At 40.0% G+C, this 19,178-nt stretch overlaps 1 protein-coding gene across 2 annotated transcripts in view; it reads right to left on the bottom strand.

Annotated features, from left to right (window-relative positions):
* Window positions 1–1,063: 1,063 nt before the first annotated feature.
* The window catches only part of ARK2C (arkadia (RNF111) C-terminal like ring finger ubiquitin ligase 2C), an 82,907-nt gene continuing 64,792 nt past the window's right edge, over window positions 1,064–19,178 (bottom strand). Inside the window, exons 5-8 of one of the 2 annotated variants that reach the window (XM_075186060.1) lie at window positions 16,004–16,108; window positions 6,903–6,998; window positions 6,169–6,275; window positions 1,064–1,728 (exon numbers count right to left, since the gene is read on the bottom strand). In XM_075186060.1, the coding sequence (XP_075042161.1) occupies window positions 1,611–1,728; window positions 6,169–6,275; window positions 6,903–6,998; window positions 16,004–16,108 (426 nt within the window). In that variant the 3' untranslated portion in view covers window positions 1,064–1,610. The remainder of the gene's footprint in view (window positions 1,729–6,168; window positions 6,276–6,902; window positions 6,999–16,003; window positions 16,109–19,178) is intronic. The other variant, XM_075186056.1, reaches the window with a different exon arrangement.

The following is a 19,178-nucleotide window of genomic DNA, read 5'->3' as shown; positions in this document are numbered from 1 at the left end:
AAGCTTTGTGGTTACTCAGCACTGAATTATTTAGTTTTTTTTTTTATTCACACACTACAGTTTCCAGCCTATAATGGTGAATATAGTCATTAGCAGCAGAGGTGCAAAAACATTATTGATTAAATGCTCTTACAATCCATTGACAGTAGTAAACGAGAATTAGGATGATAATATAGCGGACAGGTTTAAGGCCTGTTATCAGTGACATATCGGCAAAATACTCAGAGCTAGGAACCCATACGATAAAGACATTTATATAGCCGGCACTTCTACCGATCAAAAGGTGACCAGCAAAAATAATTTTGAGCTCTATTGAATAGCCAGGAAAAAAAACAGCCAATGGTAGACGGAGACTAGTACTAATTACAATTATTAGTAATGGAAGTTATTCATAAAGTGGAAAAGACTATTTATAATTACAAATAATAATAGTCACTGCTTTTTCGTGCCTTTATGTGTGAGTCCTCTGTGAATTATAGCGAACTTTCAATGAACTGTGGATGGGGAGTGGATACATTGTCCTTCTATGAAATAAGTCAGTAATCAGGAATTTTGGTACATTTTAAAACCCTGACTGTTGATGAACGACCCTGCATAAAAAAAACTGTGGATTCCATGGTCACATTTGTACTGTAGAAATTTGTGCTGTTAAGATCTTGAGGGGCCCTGTGCTAACAGCGATATTAAATTAGCTGCTTTCAAAGAAAATTGAACCCCTTTTAACAATTATGGCTGTAATTCCGCACTCTCGGCTCGTGTATTTTTTTTTAATTTTTTTTTTTAACACTCTGGGGGATCCTGAAAAAACATAACAGTTTGGAGAACGGACTGAATCTGCAGCAGGATGTTTTAGGCTCAGCAAAAGCAGAGTAAACCAAGGTGATAACTTCCGCCATTTTCGCCCTTTATATAACCTTCTGTAAACATAATTTAAGAGCAATAAATAAATTATTTAAAAATTAAAAAAAAAAAAAAATCAAAAAAAAATCGAGGCTCCAAATCGAATCCTTTTATCTGTAAACAGGATATTCTTCTTAACCTCATGTTTTTGGAAGTTGGGAAATTTTTGATGTATTGAACGAAATGGCTCACCCACGCACCAAAAAAAATAAAATAAAAAATCTATATATAAATTAAAATAAACCCTAAGAAAATAATATTTGGTGCAAAATTAGGTTAATAGCGATATGTCCACCACACGATGACTAGGGCATCACACACAGAACATTTTTTTTTGTTTTGTAATAAGCTAACATGCTCCAGATGCCATCCACATAAATACTGCAGTACCCCTACTTGATTCTACTTATTTGAGAGGTATATATACAATCCTTTGAGGTGCAGGATTGGCAAGCCAGACGACTACCAGATTCGTACCTTCCAGAACTTAGTTTCCATCTCCAGCGATCGGCCCTTTGGCTCTAGGAAGTCCAGCTCCCATTAGGGCGTTATGGCTGTAAGGATCCTCCAATATTGTTGCATGCCCACAATTCATCTACATAATGTGCTTGCAGGCTGTCCCTCTAAATCAAATGGCTCAGGAGGCAAAGTTTTGATGGCCACATGACCTGATAAGGAAAGCGGGAATCCTGATGAAGGTCCTCGATCTCTCAACTGTCTTCTCCAAGCTGTGTCTCGATGTCCACTCTGCAGATAGGACATTTCTTACTGGTAGCTAACCACTGGTCAACGCAGACTTGGTGGAAGAGATGCATACAGGGTAATCTCCTGTGGGATAAAGAGGAAGAATCAGAGGACAGTTCTGCCTGTTCCAGGTTTGTCACAATAAAATAAATGTTTTGACTCATGAGTACCTTGAAAGAATGCCATACAAATGGGCCATAATAGTTTATTATTTCGTTTTCAGATCAGGGGTAAATGTATCAAGCTGAGAGTTTTCCAGCGGGTTTGAAAAGTGGAGATGTTGCCTATAGCAACCAATCAGATTCTAGCTGTCATTTTGTAGAATGTACTAAATAAATGATAGCTAGAATCTGATTGGTTGCTGTAGGCAACATCTCCACTTTTCAAACCCGCCGGAAAACTCTCAGCTTGATACATTTACACCCAGATGTAGCATAAAAGTCCGATGTTTGAGATGATAATTGCATTAAAATGATTTAATTGGAATTTATCCCATAAAAAGAAAGTGGTATTAGCGTAAGAGGTCAAAGTGTAAATTTACAAGTGACGTTATGGTATATGTAACTGAATTGCCGGGGGCCCCGATTCCTCAAAGTTTAAGGGTTTGAATTAATTTTTGCCCTAATTTTAGATACTTTTTAACAATATTTAATAAAATACAAATATAGATTTTAATAAATAGTGTTAAAGGGCGTCTAAAATTAGGCCTCTGTGTCCCCCACCTCTCCCATGCCACATACACACACACACACACACATAAGACACACGTAAAGAACAGAGACTGAGGATAACACTGCACTTGCCAACTCTCCCGGAATGTCCGGGAGACTCCCGAATTCCGGGTAGGTCTCCCGGATTCCCGGTAGAGCTGGAAATTCTTTCACATCTGTCCACTTCCTAGTGAAGTGGGCAAATTTTAAGCCTCCATGATGCGATTCTCCTGGAATCATAGCATTGTGGGCCACCCCCCTCCCCATCCCCCTCTGGTAAAATTATGAGATTCGCTGAGCCCTGCCCCTCACTCATACCTCCCCTTTGAAACTCCCAGAGGCCAACCTAGAAAGTTTGGCAACTATTGATAAAAGGCTGCAGGAATGTAGCTCTAAAATTATCTGTCTACGTCCTGAGACATGCTGAGAATGTTGTGGAGTAATAAAGAATTCCTAGTTTGTTCTTTCTGCTGTGGGGAAGTTCCTGAACTAAGTTTTCCCTGAACATCTGTTGAATTAAATTCACTTTTACAATGTGTCCCTGTTACTGACTAAGTTATACAAGCGTCAGCCATGGTTCTGTAGACCAAAATGCACTGAAGCCTATGTAAATAGCTCGGCCACCATGGCTTCTGCACTGGAGACAAATTTAATAGTGAGAATTGATAACTAACTTTGACCACTGATCAGTATTGTACAAAGATACTATTATTTTTTTTTATATTAAAACAATATTTTGGATGGGTTGTTTTGCTGGGCAGACTGCACCATCTGATATCCCTTAGTGGTCAGAGCAGTTTACTCTGCTGAGAAAATAATTTATTTGCTGAGAGGATGCCGCCATTTTTCCCACCGGCTCTGCCAATCATTTTTGTTTGTTACAGAACTGGATTATGCAATTGGTGGCTCAGAGGGAACGACGAGAGGCTGGCAGGGCATGCTGGGATTTGTAGTTCTACAACAAATGGAGAGCCATAGATTGAATTTGTTTACGGTCTTAGTAACAATAATAGATACTAAGAACAGAACAAAATCACATTTAGATGGGATTTTATTGGCAAACACATCACAGTAGCGGCCACTTTGAGAGATCATGGAAGCTTCCAATTGTAGATCTAATGCAAACCATGTCCTAGTGAGCTGTTATGGTTATAAATTAAGGCAATCTACTGTGTAAATGCAATTATTTTTTAATATTAAATACTTTAAATTCAGTTAGGAGAATCTAGTAATCTGTGTTCTATGAACTTGGATTTAATGTTATGTATTGCTGTATTATTTTGTCATGAGGTCTCTTTGATATTTTCACTATGGCTTCTGTTGTCAATTAATCGGTTTTGTCTATGACTAACGCTGACTGCACTCCGAGCAAATCTTTTTAAAGAAACAATTGCATTTCAAGATACAGTCGAGTCACAAACGTTACAGCCTGATCCTTTTACATTGTTTTAATAAGGTAATAAATAAAAACAGACACTCAGGTTTTGATTTTAGATTTTCAGCTTATGAGCAATGTAGGAATCTAATATTGACCAATTTGAACACCTATATTTGAATGTATATTGGATCTATTGACACAAACAGTCGCATTGATTAATGATTCGATAAAAAACAATCAGAATAAACTACTGGATTGTAACGTGCAATAAAGATTGCAACACATTAACGAGTAGAGGCATAAAAAAACAAAAATGACATTGGGCAGCATGGTGGCACAGTGGTTAGCACTTCTGCCTCACAGCACTGGGGTCACGAGTTCAATTCCTCACCATGGCCTTATCTGTGTGGAGTTTGTATGTTCTCCCCGTGTTTGTGTGGGTTTCCTCCGGGTGCTCCGGTTTCCTCCCACACTCCAAAAAACATACTGGTAGGTTAATTGGCTGCTATCAAAATTGACCCTAGTCTTTCTCTGTCTGTCTGTGTGTGTGTAAGTTAGGGAATTTAGACTGTAAGCTCCAATGGGGCAGGGACTGATGTGAGTTCTCTGTACAGCGCTGCGGAATTAGTTCTGCTATATAAATAGCTGATGATGATGACATTGATGTATGTTAAAAATAATAATAATTTTTAAAGAGTAATCACTGGATTTTGGTGACGATGGGTGTACAACATTATTAATTCTGCTCCAGGCGTTTTAAAAATGCTCATGTAATCCCACTTCTACCAGCCTGAGCCGCTGTCCAGATCTCTGAATTACGGCATATTAGATGCCTAATTGCTATAATCAGTGCGTAGCGATGGTCGTACAACTCTCAGGTGGACGGAGAGAAGTGTGACTGTCGGATGTATTCACCAGAGCGCAGTTATAATTCCCCCATTTCGCAGACTTTAATGTCAAGTCAACACAGACAGCCGATAAATATTAACTGCCGCATTGAGTGGTTTTACTGAACTATATTGTGGCTGGGAAACGGCCCAGGATGAAATGATTGACTGTATAAATAAATGTATTTAATGCGTCAGTCTTCTTTCAGGCAGCGGTTTAGTAAATGTCAGAGAACAGCTTGATAAGCACATAGGAAGAACCCACGTTCTCGTGCTTTGGTTATTGCATTTTCTCGGCTTTTCTCTTGAAATCTATAGCTCACATTATACTCTGTGTGTGTTGAAATACATTTTATGTAGGATGAGGGACAGGTTGTTATATTCTGTGAGGCAGACAAATCCGTAGCGGATGTTTTTAAAAGAGCAGACGGATTTAGTTGTTGTGGAACTACAGGTACCAGCGTGTCATGCTCATCTTTTGGGCAGCGAGGTGGCTCAGTGATTAGCACTTCTGCCTCACAGCCCTGGGGTCATGAGTTTGATTCCCAACCATGACCTTATCTGTGTGGAGTTTGTATGTTCTCCCCGTGTTTGCATGGGTTTCCTCCCATACTCCAAAAACATACTAGTAGGTTAATTGGCTGCTATCAAAATTGACCCTAGTCTCTGTCTATCTGTATGTGTATGTTAGGGAATTTAGACTGTAAGCTCCAATGGGGCAGGGACTGATGTGAGCGAGTTCTCTGTACAGCGCTGCAGAATCAGTGGCGCTATATAAATAAATGGTGATGATGATCTTCTGTTATCATTGCTGGCAGAGATCTGAGATTACAGGGAGGCAGTCCGTGACTTGTACCTTATGCCGCTGTACATAAGAAAAGTAGGTGAACCAAACCAAATCCCCCAAAATATTTAAATATACAGTTATAGGATCTATTATTCAGAATGTTTGTAACAAAATAACATTTTAAAAAATTACCTCGCTACCCCACATACACACACAAACACTGGCTGGCGTCTTCCTACTATTTAGCAGTGCTCCTCACAGTGATTGTAAGAAGCAGCGCTCTGTGGTCAGATTTTTACCAAAAAGCAGCAATTATTTACTTTACTTCTGGTTTTCAGAACCTTTTGGATTTCTATATACCAGAACCCATACCTATATTGTCAGAACGCCTCTTTTGCATTGGAAAACTATTCAGAAATTGCTCAGTGTCTGCTGCCATATTTTCCTAAAAGTCCATATAACAGCCTTGGCCACTGATCTAGTTCCATTAAACGTTAGTTATTTACACATCACCCTAACACTAGCCCCAAAGAGCAGAAGAGAAGAGCATTGCCATTGTTATAGAGCTCTCAAGATAAACAGCATCCACTATGCCATTTTATTCACTTGTATCTTTCAATTATTTTATTTTATCAACCATCTATTTTTTTCCCAGTAAAATAATGGGCAGCGGGTGCTGAAGAGAGGGGCATGAAGATCAGGGAGCGCCATTACTAACCGAGCGGGCAATGACTAGCGTGCAGGAGTCTAGCCTCTAATTACCTGACGTCTTCTCTGTCTTCAAGCATAGACAGGCAGATTGTGCACTTCTCGTCTGTGTCGGCCTCCTCCTCATCCTCCTTGGTCTCTTTGCTGTCATGTGGTATCCTCTGTTGTACAATAGAGAGTCTGATATTAGACACTAGAGTGCGTCGGAGAGGTGGTGGAAGGAGTGGAGGCCGGGGAGAGGCTAAGTGGAGGCTAAGAAGGAATGAGTGGTGCGGAATCTGGTAGAGGAGAGTATGCGGGACGATGGAGAAGACCATGATTAAGGGGTAAGTGAGGGAAGAGGGGTTGAGGGTCTGGGTGTTGAGTGAAGGGGAGTTGGGTGAGGTTACGGGGAGCAGACAGTGGAGACAGACTGGTGTACAGGATGGAACGAGCAGGCGAAGAGGTAGATGGATGAAATAACGGTTATATGATGGATGAAAGGATGAAAAGCTTATTATCTGTCTATCACTCTCCATTTATGTAACAGTTTTCTGACCCCGGTCACCTATGTTTATTGTTATAATACTTTATTATCACAATAAGACACTTATAAGAAAGATCAGTCTTCTGGGTAATGCCATTTATAGACAAGATTTGAAATTGAAGGCGACTCTCACTAAATTCTAACATATATTATGGTTTTGAATAGGTAAATGTTTGTAAAAACTCTGAATGATAGCACTGAGCGACAGAATGCATGTGAGCGAAATGCGTGTACATGCAGGTGAAACGCGTTGGGTTCTTACCTTCTTGTACTTGTGTGGGAACGTGCACCTTTCTATGATGTTCTGCACGGCGCCCCGCGTCACGCTCCCCAGCCTGTCTTCTAACTGCAGCAGCTCCTGGAGATCAGACAGAGACAATCGTTCCATTAATACCCCGGTAACACTGCCGGGATCACAAACAGGACAGAACGCAAATACTGAAATCTCACCTGCTCTGAAAAATAAACGTCTGATTATGTGACAACAGTTTACGTGACAACTAAACTCACGCTTCTCATCTTTCACATTTATAGAAGGAAAATCAACTGTCTAAATTGGATTTATCAGTATTTAAAAAGACAGAGGTTGTGATTAGCCTAAAAATTTCCTGAGTTAAACTGGGTACACACTGTGCAATCTTACTTCAGATGTGAATTCTGTAACAAATTCACCAATGACCGAAAGTCCCAATGATCACGCTGATTCCTGTGTAAACACCTACACGATTTATCTTCAGTTCTGTGATCTCTCATAACCATCTGCTGAAAAGATCGTGAATCCGTACACTCTACAAATATACAGAAGCAGAAGGGTTGGAGAGGCGGTCGTGAGTGCGTACACACTTCCACATTTGCCCGACATCGTTCCATCATTGATTGTGATTTTTAGGAAGTTTATAAAAGCAAATCAAACGATGCAATGTGTTTTGGTACAATAAAACATGATCGTGTGAGCGTACACATTCCTGCAATAGTGAACTAAACAGTCGTTTATCGTGTGATCTGCAGGATAATTGCATATATGTGTACCCAGCTTAATTCTTTCCTTCTTACTGGCGGGATCTTTAGGTCTGCATTATACCAGGTGTATATCAGAGTTATTCCTGTTTTTTTCAGCGTTCACAGAGAAATCTTCTTAATTATAATTTTCTACTTGTGTAATGAGCAACAATGTATCAACAACAACTCCAACAATACAAGTTACTCCTGGAAGTGTTAAAAAGAGTGAATCTAAAGATTATGTTTGGACATTAAAATTACCAGCTCTGGTTTGCTACAGGGAATAGCAAATTATATTACATTAGCACCAGTGATACAACAGTCTACTGCCATGGAAACCTTTCATTGCGTATAATGCAGGTGGTGTGGAGTGAATGGGTGAGCATTATAATGTGGGCAGCACGGTGGCTCTGTGGTTAGCACTTCTGCCTCACAGCACTGGGGTCATGAGTTCAATTCCCAACCATGGCCTTATCTGTGTGGAGATTGTGTGTTCTCCCCGTGTTTGCGTGGGTTTCCTCTGTGTGCTCCAGTTTGCTCCCACACTCCAAAAACATACTGGTAGGTTAATTGGCTGCTATTAAATTGCCCTTAGTCTCTCTCGGTATGTTAGGGGATTTAGATTGTAAGCTCCAATGGGGCAGGGACTGATGTGAGTTCTCTGTACAGCGCTGTGGAATCAGTGACACTATATAAATAAATAGATGATGATAATGTGAATTTTTATAAGTATTGCTCTGTCTGCAATTTTATTAAGAATTTCTATACTATAAGATTATTGTAAGTATATTTATTTTTATATAATTACCCATTAAGGAACGCAAAGTGAACACAATTTACATCCTTTTTAAAAACAGTAGGAAATTGTACGCACACATATCAGTATTCAAGTTAAAGCGGATCTAAAATAATGTTTCCATTCCATTTGTATATGGCTATAAGTACACACGGGCTATACGGTTCTTGCTGTATGCAGACAGACAACAGACTGCAGGATATTCACCAACATAAAGTCCTATCAGAACACACAGGGAAAAAGATATTAAATACTTTAACGCCTGTTAATACTACTATAATCATTAATAAAAATACATTTAAAAAAAAAATTGTATACATTTTTTTTACATGAAATACATTTATTAGGATGTTATTAATGTCTTCTGTACATAAAATGCGTTTTTACAGTTGCTCCTGATTGCAAACACATGTTATAGCATGCAAACACAGCCGTTATCACGAGTAATCAGCAATTGCATCCAACCTGTAACTGGAGCAAGTAATACGGGTAAAAAACACATATCCGAGAGATGCCCAGAGCTTAAATGGGATGCATGTGGGTACGCTCAACCTTGGCACACCCTTACTATACATGGCCCCTTCACTCCCCCTTTTCATAGGCAGTCAGAGAAGTGTCATTTGCGTTCAAATTTGAATTGCAAGCACTTGGGTTCACTGGCGCAAAGTCCGTTTCTGAGCATGCGCACAGCAATTTCAAGCAAAATACGGCACAACGGGACATATACATCTGATGATTACTAAGGTCCTACATCTCTATTTATTTATCTATGATTATAGATTTGCAGCTTGAATACTCTTTGTAATGGATTTTTACAGTCATATCGAGATCCCATTCGACCCCATACACAGCAGAGTATTTGCTCCTCCAACCTTTAAGGGGTATTTTTAAAGCTCCAATGTTTTTCCACCAAAATGTAAATGATGCACTATGTCGCCCGGCTGGTTTGCTGCAAGGGGGAATATTTCTCATAGCGTCATTTTGTTTTACACCCATCTATTTTTTTGTTTGTTGGGAAAGCAGATTAAAAGATACATAAAATCTATTTATAATGGGGTGAAACAGCTGAAATGTTACATCTTCTCAGACAAGGAGAAACCTGTTACATTCAACAGAGAATAAAATTAACTTGTAAAAAATGATTATCCGCTGGGATAAAGGGCTGTATGCAGCGCTCTTACAGTGAATGCAATTTTACATAAGTCCTTAATACTGTTTATAAACAGCCTGTGAGAGGTCAGTACTTTACCCGGTAAAGTGACAGTGATTATATCAGAGCATTAGACATATTCCTATTACTGCGTGCTCTTTGCAAGCTGTGTGTGAAATAGTAAATTACAGCTAATGATATTACAAGGCCGGCGAAGAATTCAATCACTAGAATAAAACATCTGCATTAATAACGTTGCAAACCCTCTGACTTCCCACACAAAGAAAAAACCACACACAACCAATCAGCGCTACGGTAATCAGCGCACAGGAGAACAAGTGTATCTAAATCTCTAACCACAGCAACCACAAAGCCATTACCCGGTTGTGCAACTCTGCCGTGGTTTCTCTTTGTTGGTTATATCTGAATTTCTTTTGTAGATACTTTGATTTGACAACAGTAAAAATCGAAGTCAAGTAAAAATAAAAATAGTTTACACACAAAATTACCACTTGTTATTAAGACTGTCCCATCACTATCATCAGTTCATTTTAAACAATAACGGAGGCAAAACCAGGCAGCGTTTGAGGACACAAAACATGGAGTTCAAAGCTTGGTAGTCCTGAGATTATAGCTATAAACAACGACCTCTTGATATATACCTACAAATCCTTAATCTTATAATTCCCAGTTATTATTACAGAGTTTCAGCTACAAGTAATTAGAAATTGGTACTTTAAAGAAGGTTGACGAGTATAGTTACATACATTTCAAACCATTTATGTTCGGCACCAATGTAGAAATTCTGGTGATTTACAATTGAACTCAAACCTACAGACAAACTGTATTACCCCATATTGGTGTAGGACAGTGCGGAAAGACATCGTAGGATTTGTAGAGAGGGGTTTCCACACCACGCCACCAGTGGGCGTGACCAGCATGCATGGGGGCGTGGCTATAATATTAGACAGTGCTTGGCTGCTCTGCAACTCTTCCTATCCCCATAATATACACGGGCAATGCTGCGTACACTACTGTTAGGTGCACACAGCTCTCCCTTTACAAGCAGAGCCGTGTGAAGCTGGGGCAGGGTCCAGCCACCTCAATTATACAGTGCCCTAGGCTTGTAGGGGGGTTTCTGGGCATTAGGAAACCCCCCCCCCCCTCGGTTTGCCTATAATCTGGGTGTCGCATGGGGCCGTCCTCTAACCTTCAAAAGGGCCGCACATTACCGGTAATCTCAGTAACAAGGTGAAACAATTCATTTAATAAAAAAAGAGACACCTATGATAAGTAATAAGGATTTAAATGACTTCCAAGTTATTGCATTAATTTATAGCTCCTCGTTAGTAGACGTGGCTTTGATGAAATGTTTATAATAATTACATGGTTGTTTTTATAATAAATAAAATGTTTAAAAAAATGGTGAAACATTGACATCAACATCAAAATATCTTTGAAAAACATTACTGTCACTTGTAAGTAGATCTTAATGACAGTTCCCATCATTAAGTATATAGGGTAAACTGATAGAAGTCATGACTACTAGTTCAACATTTTCAGAGATACGTGTACACCCCTCCATAATGGAGGGGTGACCCCTTAGATTGTACGCTCCTTTGAGCAGGGTATTCTCTCCTCCTGTCTTCAAAACTGTTAACTCTGCTCTCCAGCTACTTAGCCCTCCTCCTTGAGGACCCTCTTCCCCCGTCCCCTCTCGCTCCCTCCTTTCCCTTTGGGGGTCTCCCTGTCATCCGTGCCTTCCCTCTTGGACTCCATCGTTGGCGGACCTTCCCCTCTCCCCTCCCCCGCCCTCTCTAGCTGTGCTTTGAGCTCACTGAGTTACTGTGCTTATTGTTTTCTGTACTGTGCTGTCTCACCTCGTATTGTAATTTCGTTTGTCCCTGTACGGCGCTACGGACACCTAGTGGCGCCCTATAAATAAAAATTATTAATAATAATAATAATAATAATAATAATATTTTATTGTCATTATATTTGAAAGTATTTGTTCTACTTTGAAACAACTTACATATTGAAACACACAGAATGACACCAAATATAACAAGGTCCATATTGACTTAACAAACTACATGTAACAATATACTATGTCAGAACAACACCCATCTATAGTCCTTACACAGTGTGTTCAGAATTCTACATCCCCAACAATATTAACGGACAGTCTAGAAGCACAAGCTTCTACCTATTATATTTTTTCTCATTACATTGAAAAAAAAATCTAAGTTTAATATTAAGCGATGACCCGGGGTCCTCTCATATGAAGGCGTAATCCTCTCAGCCGTCTACCACTAGCAGCAATAATATTGGTTTCATTGCTCAATATAGTTGTTCGGAAGATTTAATATTTCAATATAAAGGTTGTGGAGACCTCAGAGCTGTGACACTGAGCTAAGAAGGGTCTTATTGTATGAGATATACAAACATAACAAGCACCCTGGCTTTCACTGAACCCCCCGAACCTGTTCACTCTGGAAATAACACCCTGATAATAAGATTATCTGCCATTTATTATTAACGTTTCTCTTGTCTTCTGGTGCAAAAATCACCATTTATTAAAGTTGCTTTTCGATAGACATTTATGAATCCAATTTGAAATGATAGCGGTCTGAGCTCTTACATCCCCTATTCAATATAATACAACCTGTTGGGCCGCCTTTACTATTGTTAACCGTTTGTACTGTGTTGCAACATTGTTGCGGGTTGTCCTCAAAGGCGGCGGAACATGTCTGCAAATTATCTTTATTATCGTAGGAATATTTGTTTTATTTGAGGGGAGATTTCCTTTAAGCTTTACTAAAATACACAGCTTAGAGGTACCGCTTCTGGTTTTAGTATATTTGTAAATTAGTTTATTGGAAAAATAAATTACCTACAATCACTGAGGGCTCTTTACTAAGATTGCTCTTAGCTGCAATCATTAGACCAATCAATTTATTATCTATTATCGATTATTTATATCTTTCCATCATATTACGGTGAGCCATACAGAAAATATTTATTTTGTCAATCAGTTCAGTCCCTGCCCCCATTGGAGGTTTAAGTCTATTTTCTCTGACCCCTCGGAGGAAACATGAGCACCGGGAGGAAACCCACGCAAAGACGGGGAGAACATACAAACTCCACACAGATAGTGCCCAGGTCAGAATCAAACTCATAGCCCCAACCCTGTGAAGCAGCAATGCTAACCACTGTGCCATCGTTCTGCTCCTCACTCAGCAATTAGGTGTAAATCTCTGATTAGTTATTATGGTTTTCTTCTGTTGGATATAATTTGATCACTCTACCATAAATAAAGATATCAAAATTTAAAATACATTTTAATTGTTAAACAAGCATCTTTATATATGTTACATGTGAAGGACACTAAATGCACAACAGTCCTCAGCGATGCATTAATTGGGTGATATTTCTATTGGGTCCTTCTTAAGTATGCAGTAAACACATCTAGTTTTGTGGACTAATGTAAAATCAAGATATCATTTTGCAGAGCGGGACTATTGAAATGACATAAAGATGTGGAGGGGGGGGGGGGATTATTATGGGGTGTTCTTTACAGCGGAGAACGGAGCCCGGCCACCTCCACTCCCCAAAAGGGCTTGATTTTTTTTATCAGTTCATTGGTCAAAATTGGGTCAAGTCCTATAACATTATTGGTACATATGGTATTCAGTCGGCACTCCTTAATCACTCTGTACAGTCCACCACGGCTGCTACCGCTCTGAGTATGGATAAATAAAGAATAAGAACAACTTCACGAGTTCATACACGTTCTGTGCTTAATCCGGAGTTTCAGAAGGCTTAATGTCCATTTATCTAATTACAAATCAGCTTGATAAGTGACATCACGGAGTAGATTTATCAAAGCTTCTAAAAAGAAATAGCAACCAATCGGATTCTAGCTATTATTTATCTAATACATTCTAGAACACGACAGCTAGGATCTGATTGGTTGCTATGGGCAACACCCCTACATTAGAAGTTTTGAAACTTCTTCCCCTGAAATGTTGGATTAAACATAGAAACATACTGAGCTTGTGACTTTGCGCTCGTTATTTATTTGTCACATTATACCATTAATGGGACGCATTCTGGGTCTTCCAGTTTCGCTTCATCTGAAAAAAATTAATTCTAGGTGCACTTTGCCTAATGTAAAAAAATATATCTTCAACCACACCAAATTGTCACATATACTAACGACAGTCCCAATGTCCCCTCACTCTCCTAAGTAAGTTACACAGTAATGGAGGCTAAACTAACTGAATGTAATGACAAGAGTGGTTCTAATGTAGACTTTGAAGTGACATTTAACCCTTCACAGTGCGCCTCCTGAGATTAATCTGCCTTCCTGCCAACCTAGGGCCTTACTAGGCGTCTCCCGGAAAACAGAGAGCAGCCCTGTACCATGATGTGTACTAGGAAGATTGGTGTGAAAACAACGCATTGTGTGGCACGCAGCCAGCGCGCTTTGTAAACGAGGTCTTCTAAATTAAAAGCATCGTACACAACAAGGAAGCAGTACCGTGTAGATTCCATACATTCAAAATATGTGATTGTTACACCCAGTACACAGAAATAGATGAGTGTACTGCGGGGTCACCTATACATACAGAATCAGAACAGATATTGAGAATTCCATACCGATTACAGAGTAAGAGAGTGGTACTGAGCAGTTTTCCATACATACAGAAAGAGAACAGACGCATATACTGATAATGGCTTCCAGCAGATAGATAGGAGGAATCGGGACTGTGTATTTGTCCACAAACAGATACTGAGAATTACATTCGCCATGAAGAAGTGCAGTATAGGTATGTTGCAGTTGGTCAACATAAACCAATAAGGATCATTTAGGGGCAGAAACCTTGTTTCAAAAATGTAGCCAGTCTCTAAAATCTGTATACAGTGTTCACTGCTAACGGTTTTAAGCTTATGATACTTAAGAGTGATCAAGTAAATGTAATTTATGGATATAATGGGTGTTTGCAACTCAAATCGTGAAGAAAATCCCTTAGTAAACCAGGTCCACACATGGGTGAATGTAGCAGTTGAGTACATCATTGTGTTTACAGTCTATCCTAGTACGGAAGACAAGGCAAGAGTCGGATTGTCATTTAAATGGCAATTTCTGGTAATATTACAATAAACCTAACAGAGAAGATACTCCGTGTCCACAGTTAGATGTATTTCCTGGTACACATGGACAGATTGACTGGCTGGGTGGAATATCACTCATTCCCTTTGATGGTTGGATGACCTGCAAGTCAAGCACTTGGATAGATGGGATCAAGTCAAGCACTTGGCTAGATGGGACGACACTCACATAATTTTCTGTTGGATAAACTATCGCTCTTATACATGCCAGGATGGATAATAATTGGATGGACTGGCACACACACATTCTCTATTATTGTTGGAAGGACTGCCACTCTAGTTTGTTGGTTGCTTGGATGTACTGTCGCTCACACAACTTGTTCATCAGATGTAATATCAATCACATAATTTGCTAGTAGAATAAACTGTCACGTATGTACATTTTAGATTGAATGGCCTTTCAGCCATACAGATGGCTTGTTGGATGGACTCAATAATATACTTAGTGGTATGGTCTGTCACACATACAGCTGGATGGACTATCAACATTAGACTTGGTTGTTAGAATGGGCCATCACAGGTAAACTTGGATAGAGAATCTTGTGTACAATGGATTTTCATATGTACAATTGGGTAGTTGAAAGGATATTCACAGGTTGGTTGGTTGTATGAATTTGCATATGTACAGTTGGCTAGTTTGATGGACTGTCACTCATCCACTTGGCAGTTTGGATGGTCTGTCACTTATACACTTGGAAGGTTGGATGGACTGTCACTCATACACTTGGCAGTTTGAATGGACTGTCACTCATACACTTGGCAGTTTGGATGGACTGTCACTCATACACTTGGCTGTTTGGATGGACTGTCACTCATGCACTTGGCAGTTTGGATGGTCTGTCACTTATACACTTGGAAGGTTGGATGGACTGTCACTCATACACTTGGAAGGTTGGATGGACTGTCACTTTTATACACTTGAAAGGTCTGATGGACTGTCACTCTTACACTTGGCAGGTTGGATAAACTGTCACTCATGCACTTGGCAGGTTGGATGGACTGTCACTCTTACACTTGGCAGGTTGGATAAACTGTCACTCATACACATGGAATATTGGATGGACTGTCACTCATGCACTTGGCAGGTTGGATTGGCTAACACACATACACGTTGGCACTCATGCAATTTTCAGAATTCTGGTCTTTCATTCTTATATTTGGATGTTGGATGGACTTAGCACCAGCGTTTTTCTGAACGCCAAATGATCCTGACCATTTTAATTTAAAGCACGAAGCTACTCACTTCATAGCTTTCCCTCACAGCAGACGTATGCCGCGCTGGACTGAGACCCTGGAGGGCAAGGAGATGAAGCTGCGGATAAGGGTAATTTCTGATTTCATGGACAACCTTTTAAAACAGACAGACAAGAGAGACAGTTAATTCACTGAGAACAGTGGCAGCCGGCCGGACAATGAACGCCACCTAAATTCCACCCTAATAAATTCAGTGTCTCAATAAAACCGGTCTTTGTAGTCCCTATATTCCAGAGCAATGTGTGAGATCATGCCCTCTTACCAATACCAATAAAGGCAATATAGATAGGCTTTGGGTGCCAATAAAAGATACAAGATCATTAAATAAAAGAAATGGTTTGAGTAAGATAATCGTATTAATTTATGAATGCTCCCCGGCAATACATTAAATTCTATTTATCTGATTTACACATACATTGGTGAATTTCCATGTTGTTGTTTTTTTAAATGACCTATAAAATCACTCTGAACCTGCTTTTATTTTGGCAGGAAATGCGTATAAAGTGTAAATGTCACTTTAAAGTCCAATCTAATTCCACTTGAGGACCATTCCCTATATTACTATAAACATTTGATATTCTTCTCTTAAAGGTGGATTTTTCTCATTTTTTAAATATTTTAATTACATGTATATTTGTCCGCATTCCCATATGAAATCCTGCTATATGATAAAAAAAAAAAAGAAGTACAAGATTACTGCCACTTCCTAAGTACCCATAAAAATCCTTTTTGCAACGAGAAAGAGGTTGTGAACATCCCACTCATTGACCAGGGAATCTTTGTACAAGTGATCCCTCAGGGGCAAACGCAGGATTTGTAAAGGGGGGTTTCCACACCACGCCACCAGTGGGCGTGACCAGCATGCATGGGGGCATGGCTATAATATTAGACAGCGCTTGGCTGCTCTCCAACTCTTCCTATCCCCATAATATACATGGGCAATGCTGCGTGTACTACTGTTAGGTGCACTCTCTTTTCGAGCAAAGCGGGAGAGGGGTCCAGCCACCTCAATTATACAGTGCCCCATGGCTTGGAGGGGGGTTTCCAGGAACTAGGACCCCCCCCCCCCCCCCCTTAGTTTGCCTATGCTTCCTCCACCCCTTCATTATCATTTGAATATTTTATACAACAGAACATTATTGTTTTATTTGGGAACGCCCAGATCGATCTAGATCCTCCAATCACAACATGTAAAATGACGGAGCCCCACTCATGCAAACATCTAGACACACAGATCTGTGACTTTCATGTAAAAACAGGAATTTATGCACAAAACTAGAGGCACAACCTCCCTTTTCCTGCTTGATAAACCACAACGTCATGTAAGCCTGCAACATGTTTCTGCCATGAAAAGTTTGATTAACCCAGCACCACCCTCTCTGCACTAAAACAGCCGTATATATAACTGTTCGGTTATTGAAAGTAACTCATCGCAAGTTGTGGAGTTTACACGGAATTCTTATCAACGTAGCAAATTGAAAGTGTAGATCAGTAAATAAAGAGATAACTATAAGTGGGGGCCTTCAACTATCTGTATAGTGAAATCTACACAGAGGAAGAATTAATGGCACACAAAGCGCACAGCCCCCTTGTGACATCATGCAGTCATACCCACTCTCCCAATGACCTCATCAACCCACCATCATAAGAAGACCAAACCGTTGCCGTCACACTTACGTTCAAACACAACAGTAATAACGTATATGTTTTCCTAAAGGAATTATCAAGTTCACTGCCAATCTCCCTGATCCATATAATTATTTTTATATTTTGTTTTGATGCAGGTTTAAGAAACAAGACAAACAAAAAAAACTATTTTCGAGCGCTATCGAAATAGTGGTCCAGATTTAAAGTTTGCGCAGCATAAACCTTTGTGTAAAATTGTCACTCTGGCTATGTGCGCATTTTGCGTCCACATTCGGAGTGGCAAATATCTTACAGTTGTAACCTCTTCAGCTTGTAGCAGTGGATCAGGGGATTTAACATGTAAGTGTAGCCCTATCAGGGTGTCCAGACGCAAGCTAAGCACAATCCTGTGAGTTACGCAGATCTTGAAGCACGTTAGCTACCAGACGTAACTCTCGCGCCTACACAAACCAGGTGGAAGTTTTGGAGTGGACGATTGTTGCATCTGTGCTTCAGGCTGCATAAGCAAGATTTAAGGTTACACGTATCTTATACAGTCATGGGAACGCAAATGTACAGAAGTAATTATAAATCTTACACATTAATGTCGAGATCACACACATCACACCAGGGGCGGGGCCAAAATGACGTCATTTTCAGCGAATCATGTCATCAAGATCGCTCTTCCAATGGTCCAGGAGAACTACCCGAAACTGGGGACATTCTGGGAGAGCAGGGAAATCTGGGACATGGGAGGACGTGAGGTCACTTATGAAAACTGGTGCACAAGAAAAAAGTTGGTGTAGCTCATAGCAACCATCAGATTGTAACTGTCATTTTTATAGAGCAGTTTAAAACATGAAAGCAAACACATTATTATTATCCTTTATTTAGAAAGCACTAAGAATTATGTAGCGCTGGTAGCTATGGGCAATACCACCTTTTTTCCTCTGCACCAGTTTACCTGAATGTCTGGGAAGTTCTTATAATAACACTGTGACATTCTGTAGCTCCTAACAACTCCTATCAGTCTGGCTCAGCCAGCCGAACCTGCGCTAATATCTGATTGGGCGCCTGGGATTACACCACATGTTCTACACGACTATTTTATTAACTATTCCCTGCTGAGACTACAGACAGCCAGGATAACTCATTATATGGCTCCACCAAGTCTGCAGTAATTCGCATATATCAGTATTACACACGTCCTATGTATTTTCTTCTCACTTTCTTATTAGTTGTTTACTGCCTGGTAGTCAGATCCCCGACGTCAGTGAGATGGATGATGCTATGGTGAGAGCTACAGGGATAGAATCTCCTCCCTGCGGGGTGGAAGACGTCTCTAGGAGGAGACTGCAAATTCCTTATCTCAATCTGTTCCCTGACACAACCCCATCCGAAATGAATAATACACAGTAATATCAGTCTCTGCAGTATATGTGGTTCAAAATGTCTGAGTATTATACAGAGGGAGACTGTCTGTGTGTTATGTAGAGGTAGACTGGCTGTGTGTTATACAGAGGGAGACTGACTGTGTG

This window comes from Mixophyes fleayi, chromosome 1, assembly GCF_038048845.1.
Source record: "Mixophyes fleayi isolate aMixFle1 chromosome 1, aMixFle1.hap1, whole genome shotgun sequence".
NCBI classification, from domain to species: Eukaryota; Metazoa; Chordata; class Amphibia; order Anura; family Limnodynastidae; genus Mixophyes; species Mixophyes fleayi.
Note: the sequence above shows the minus strand (reverse complement) of the source record. Positions and strands in the feature narration are given on the sequence as shown.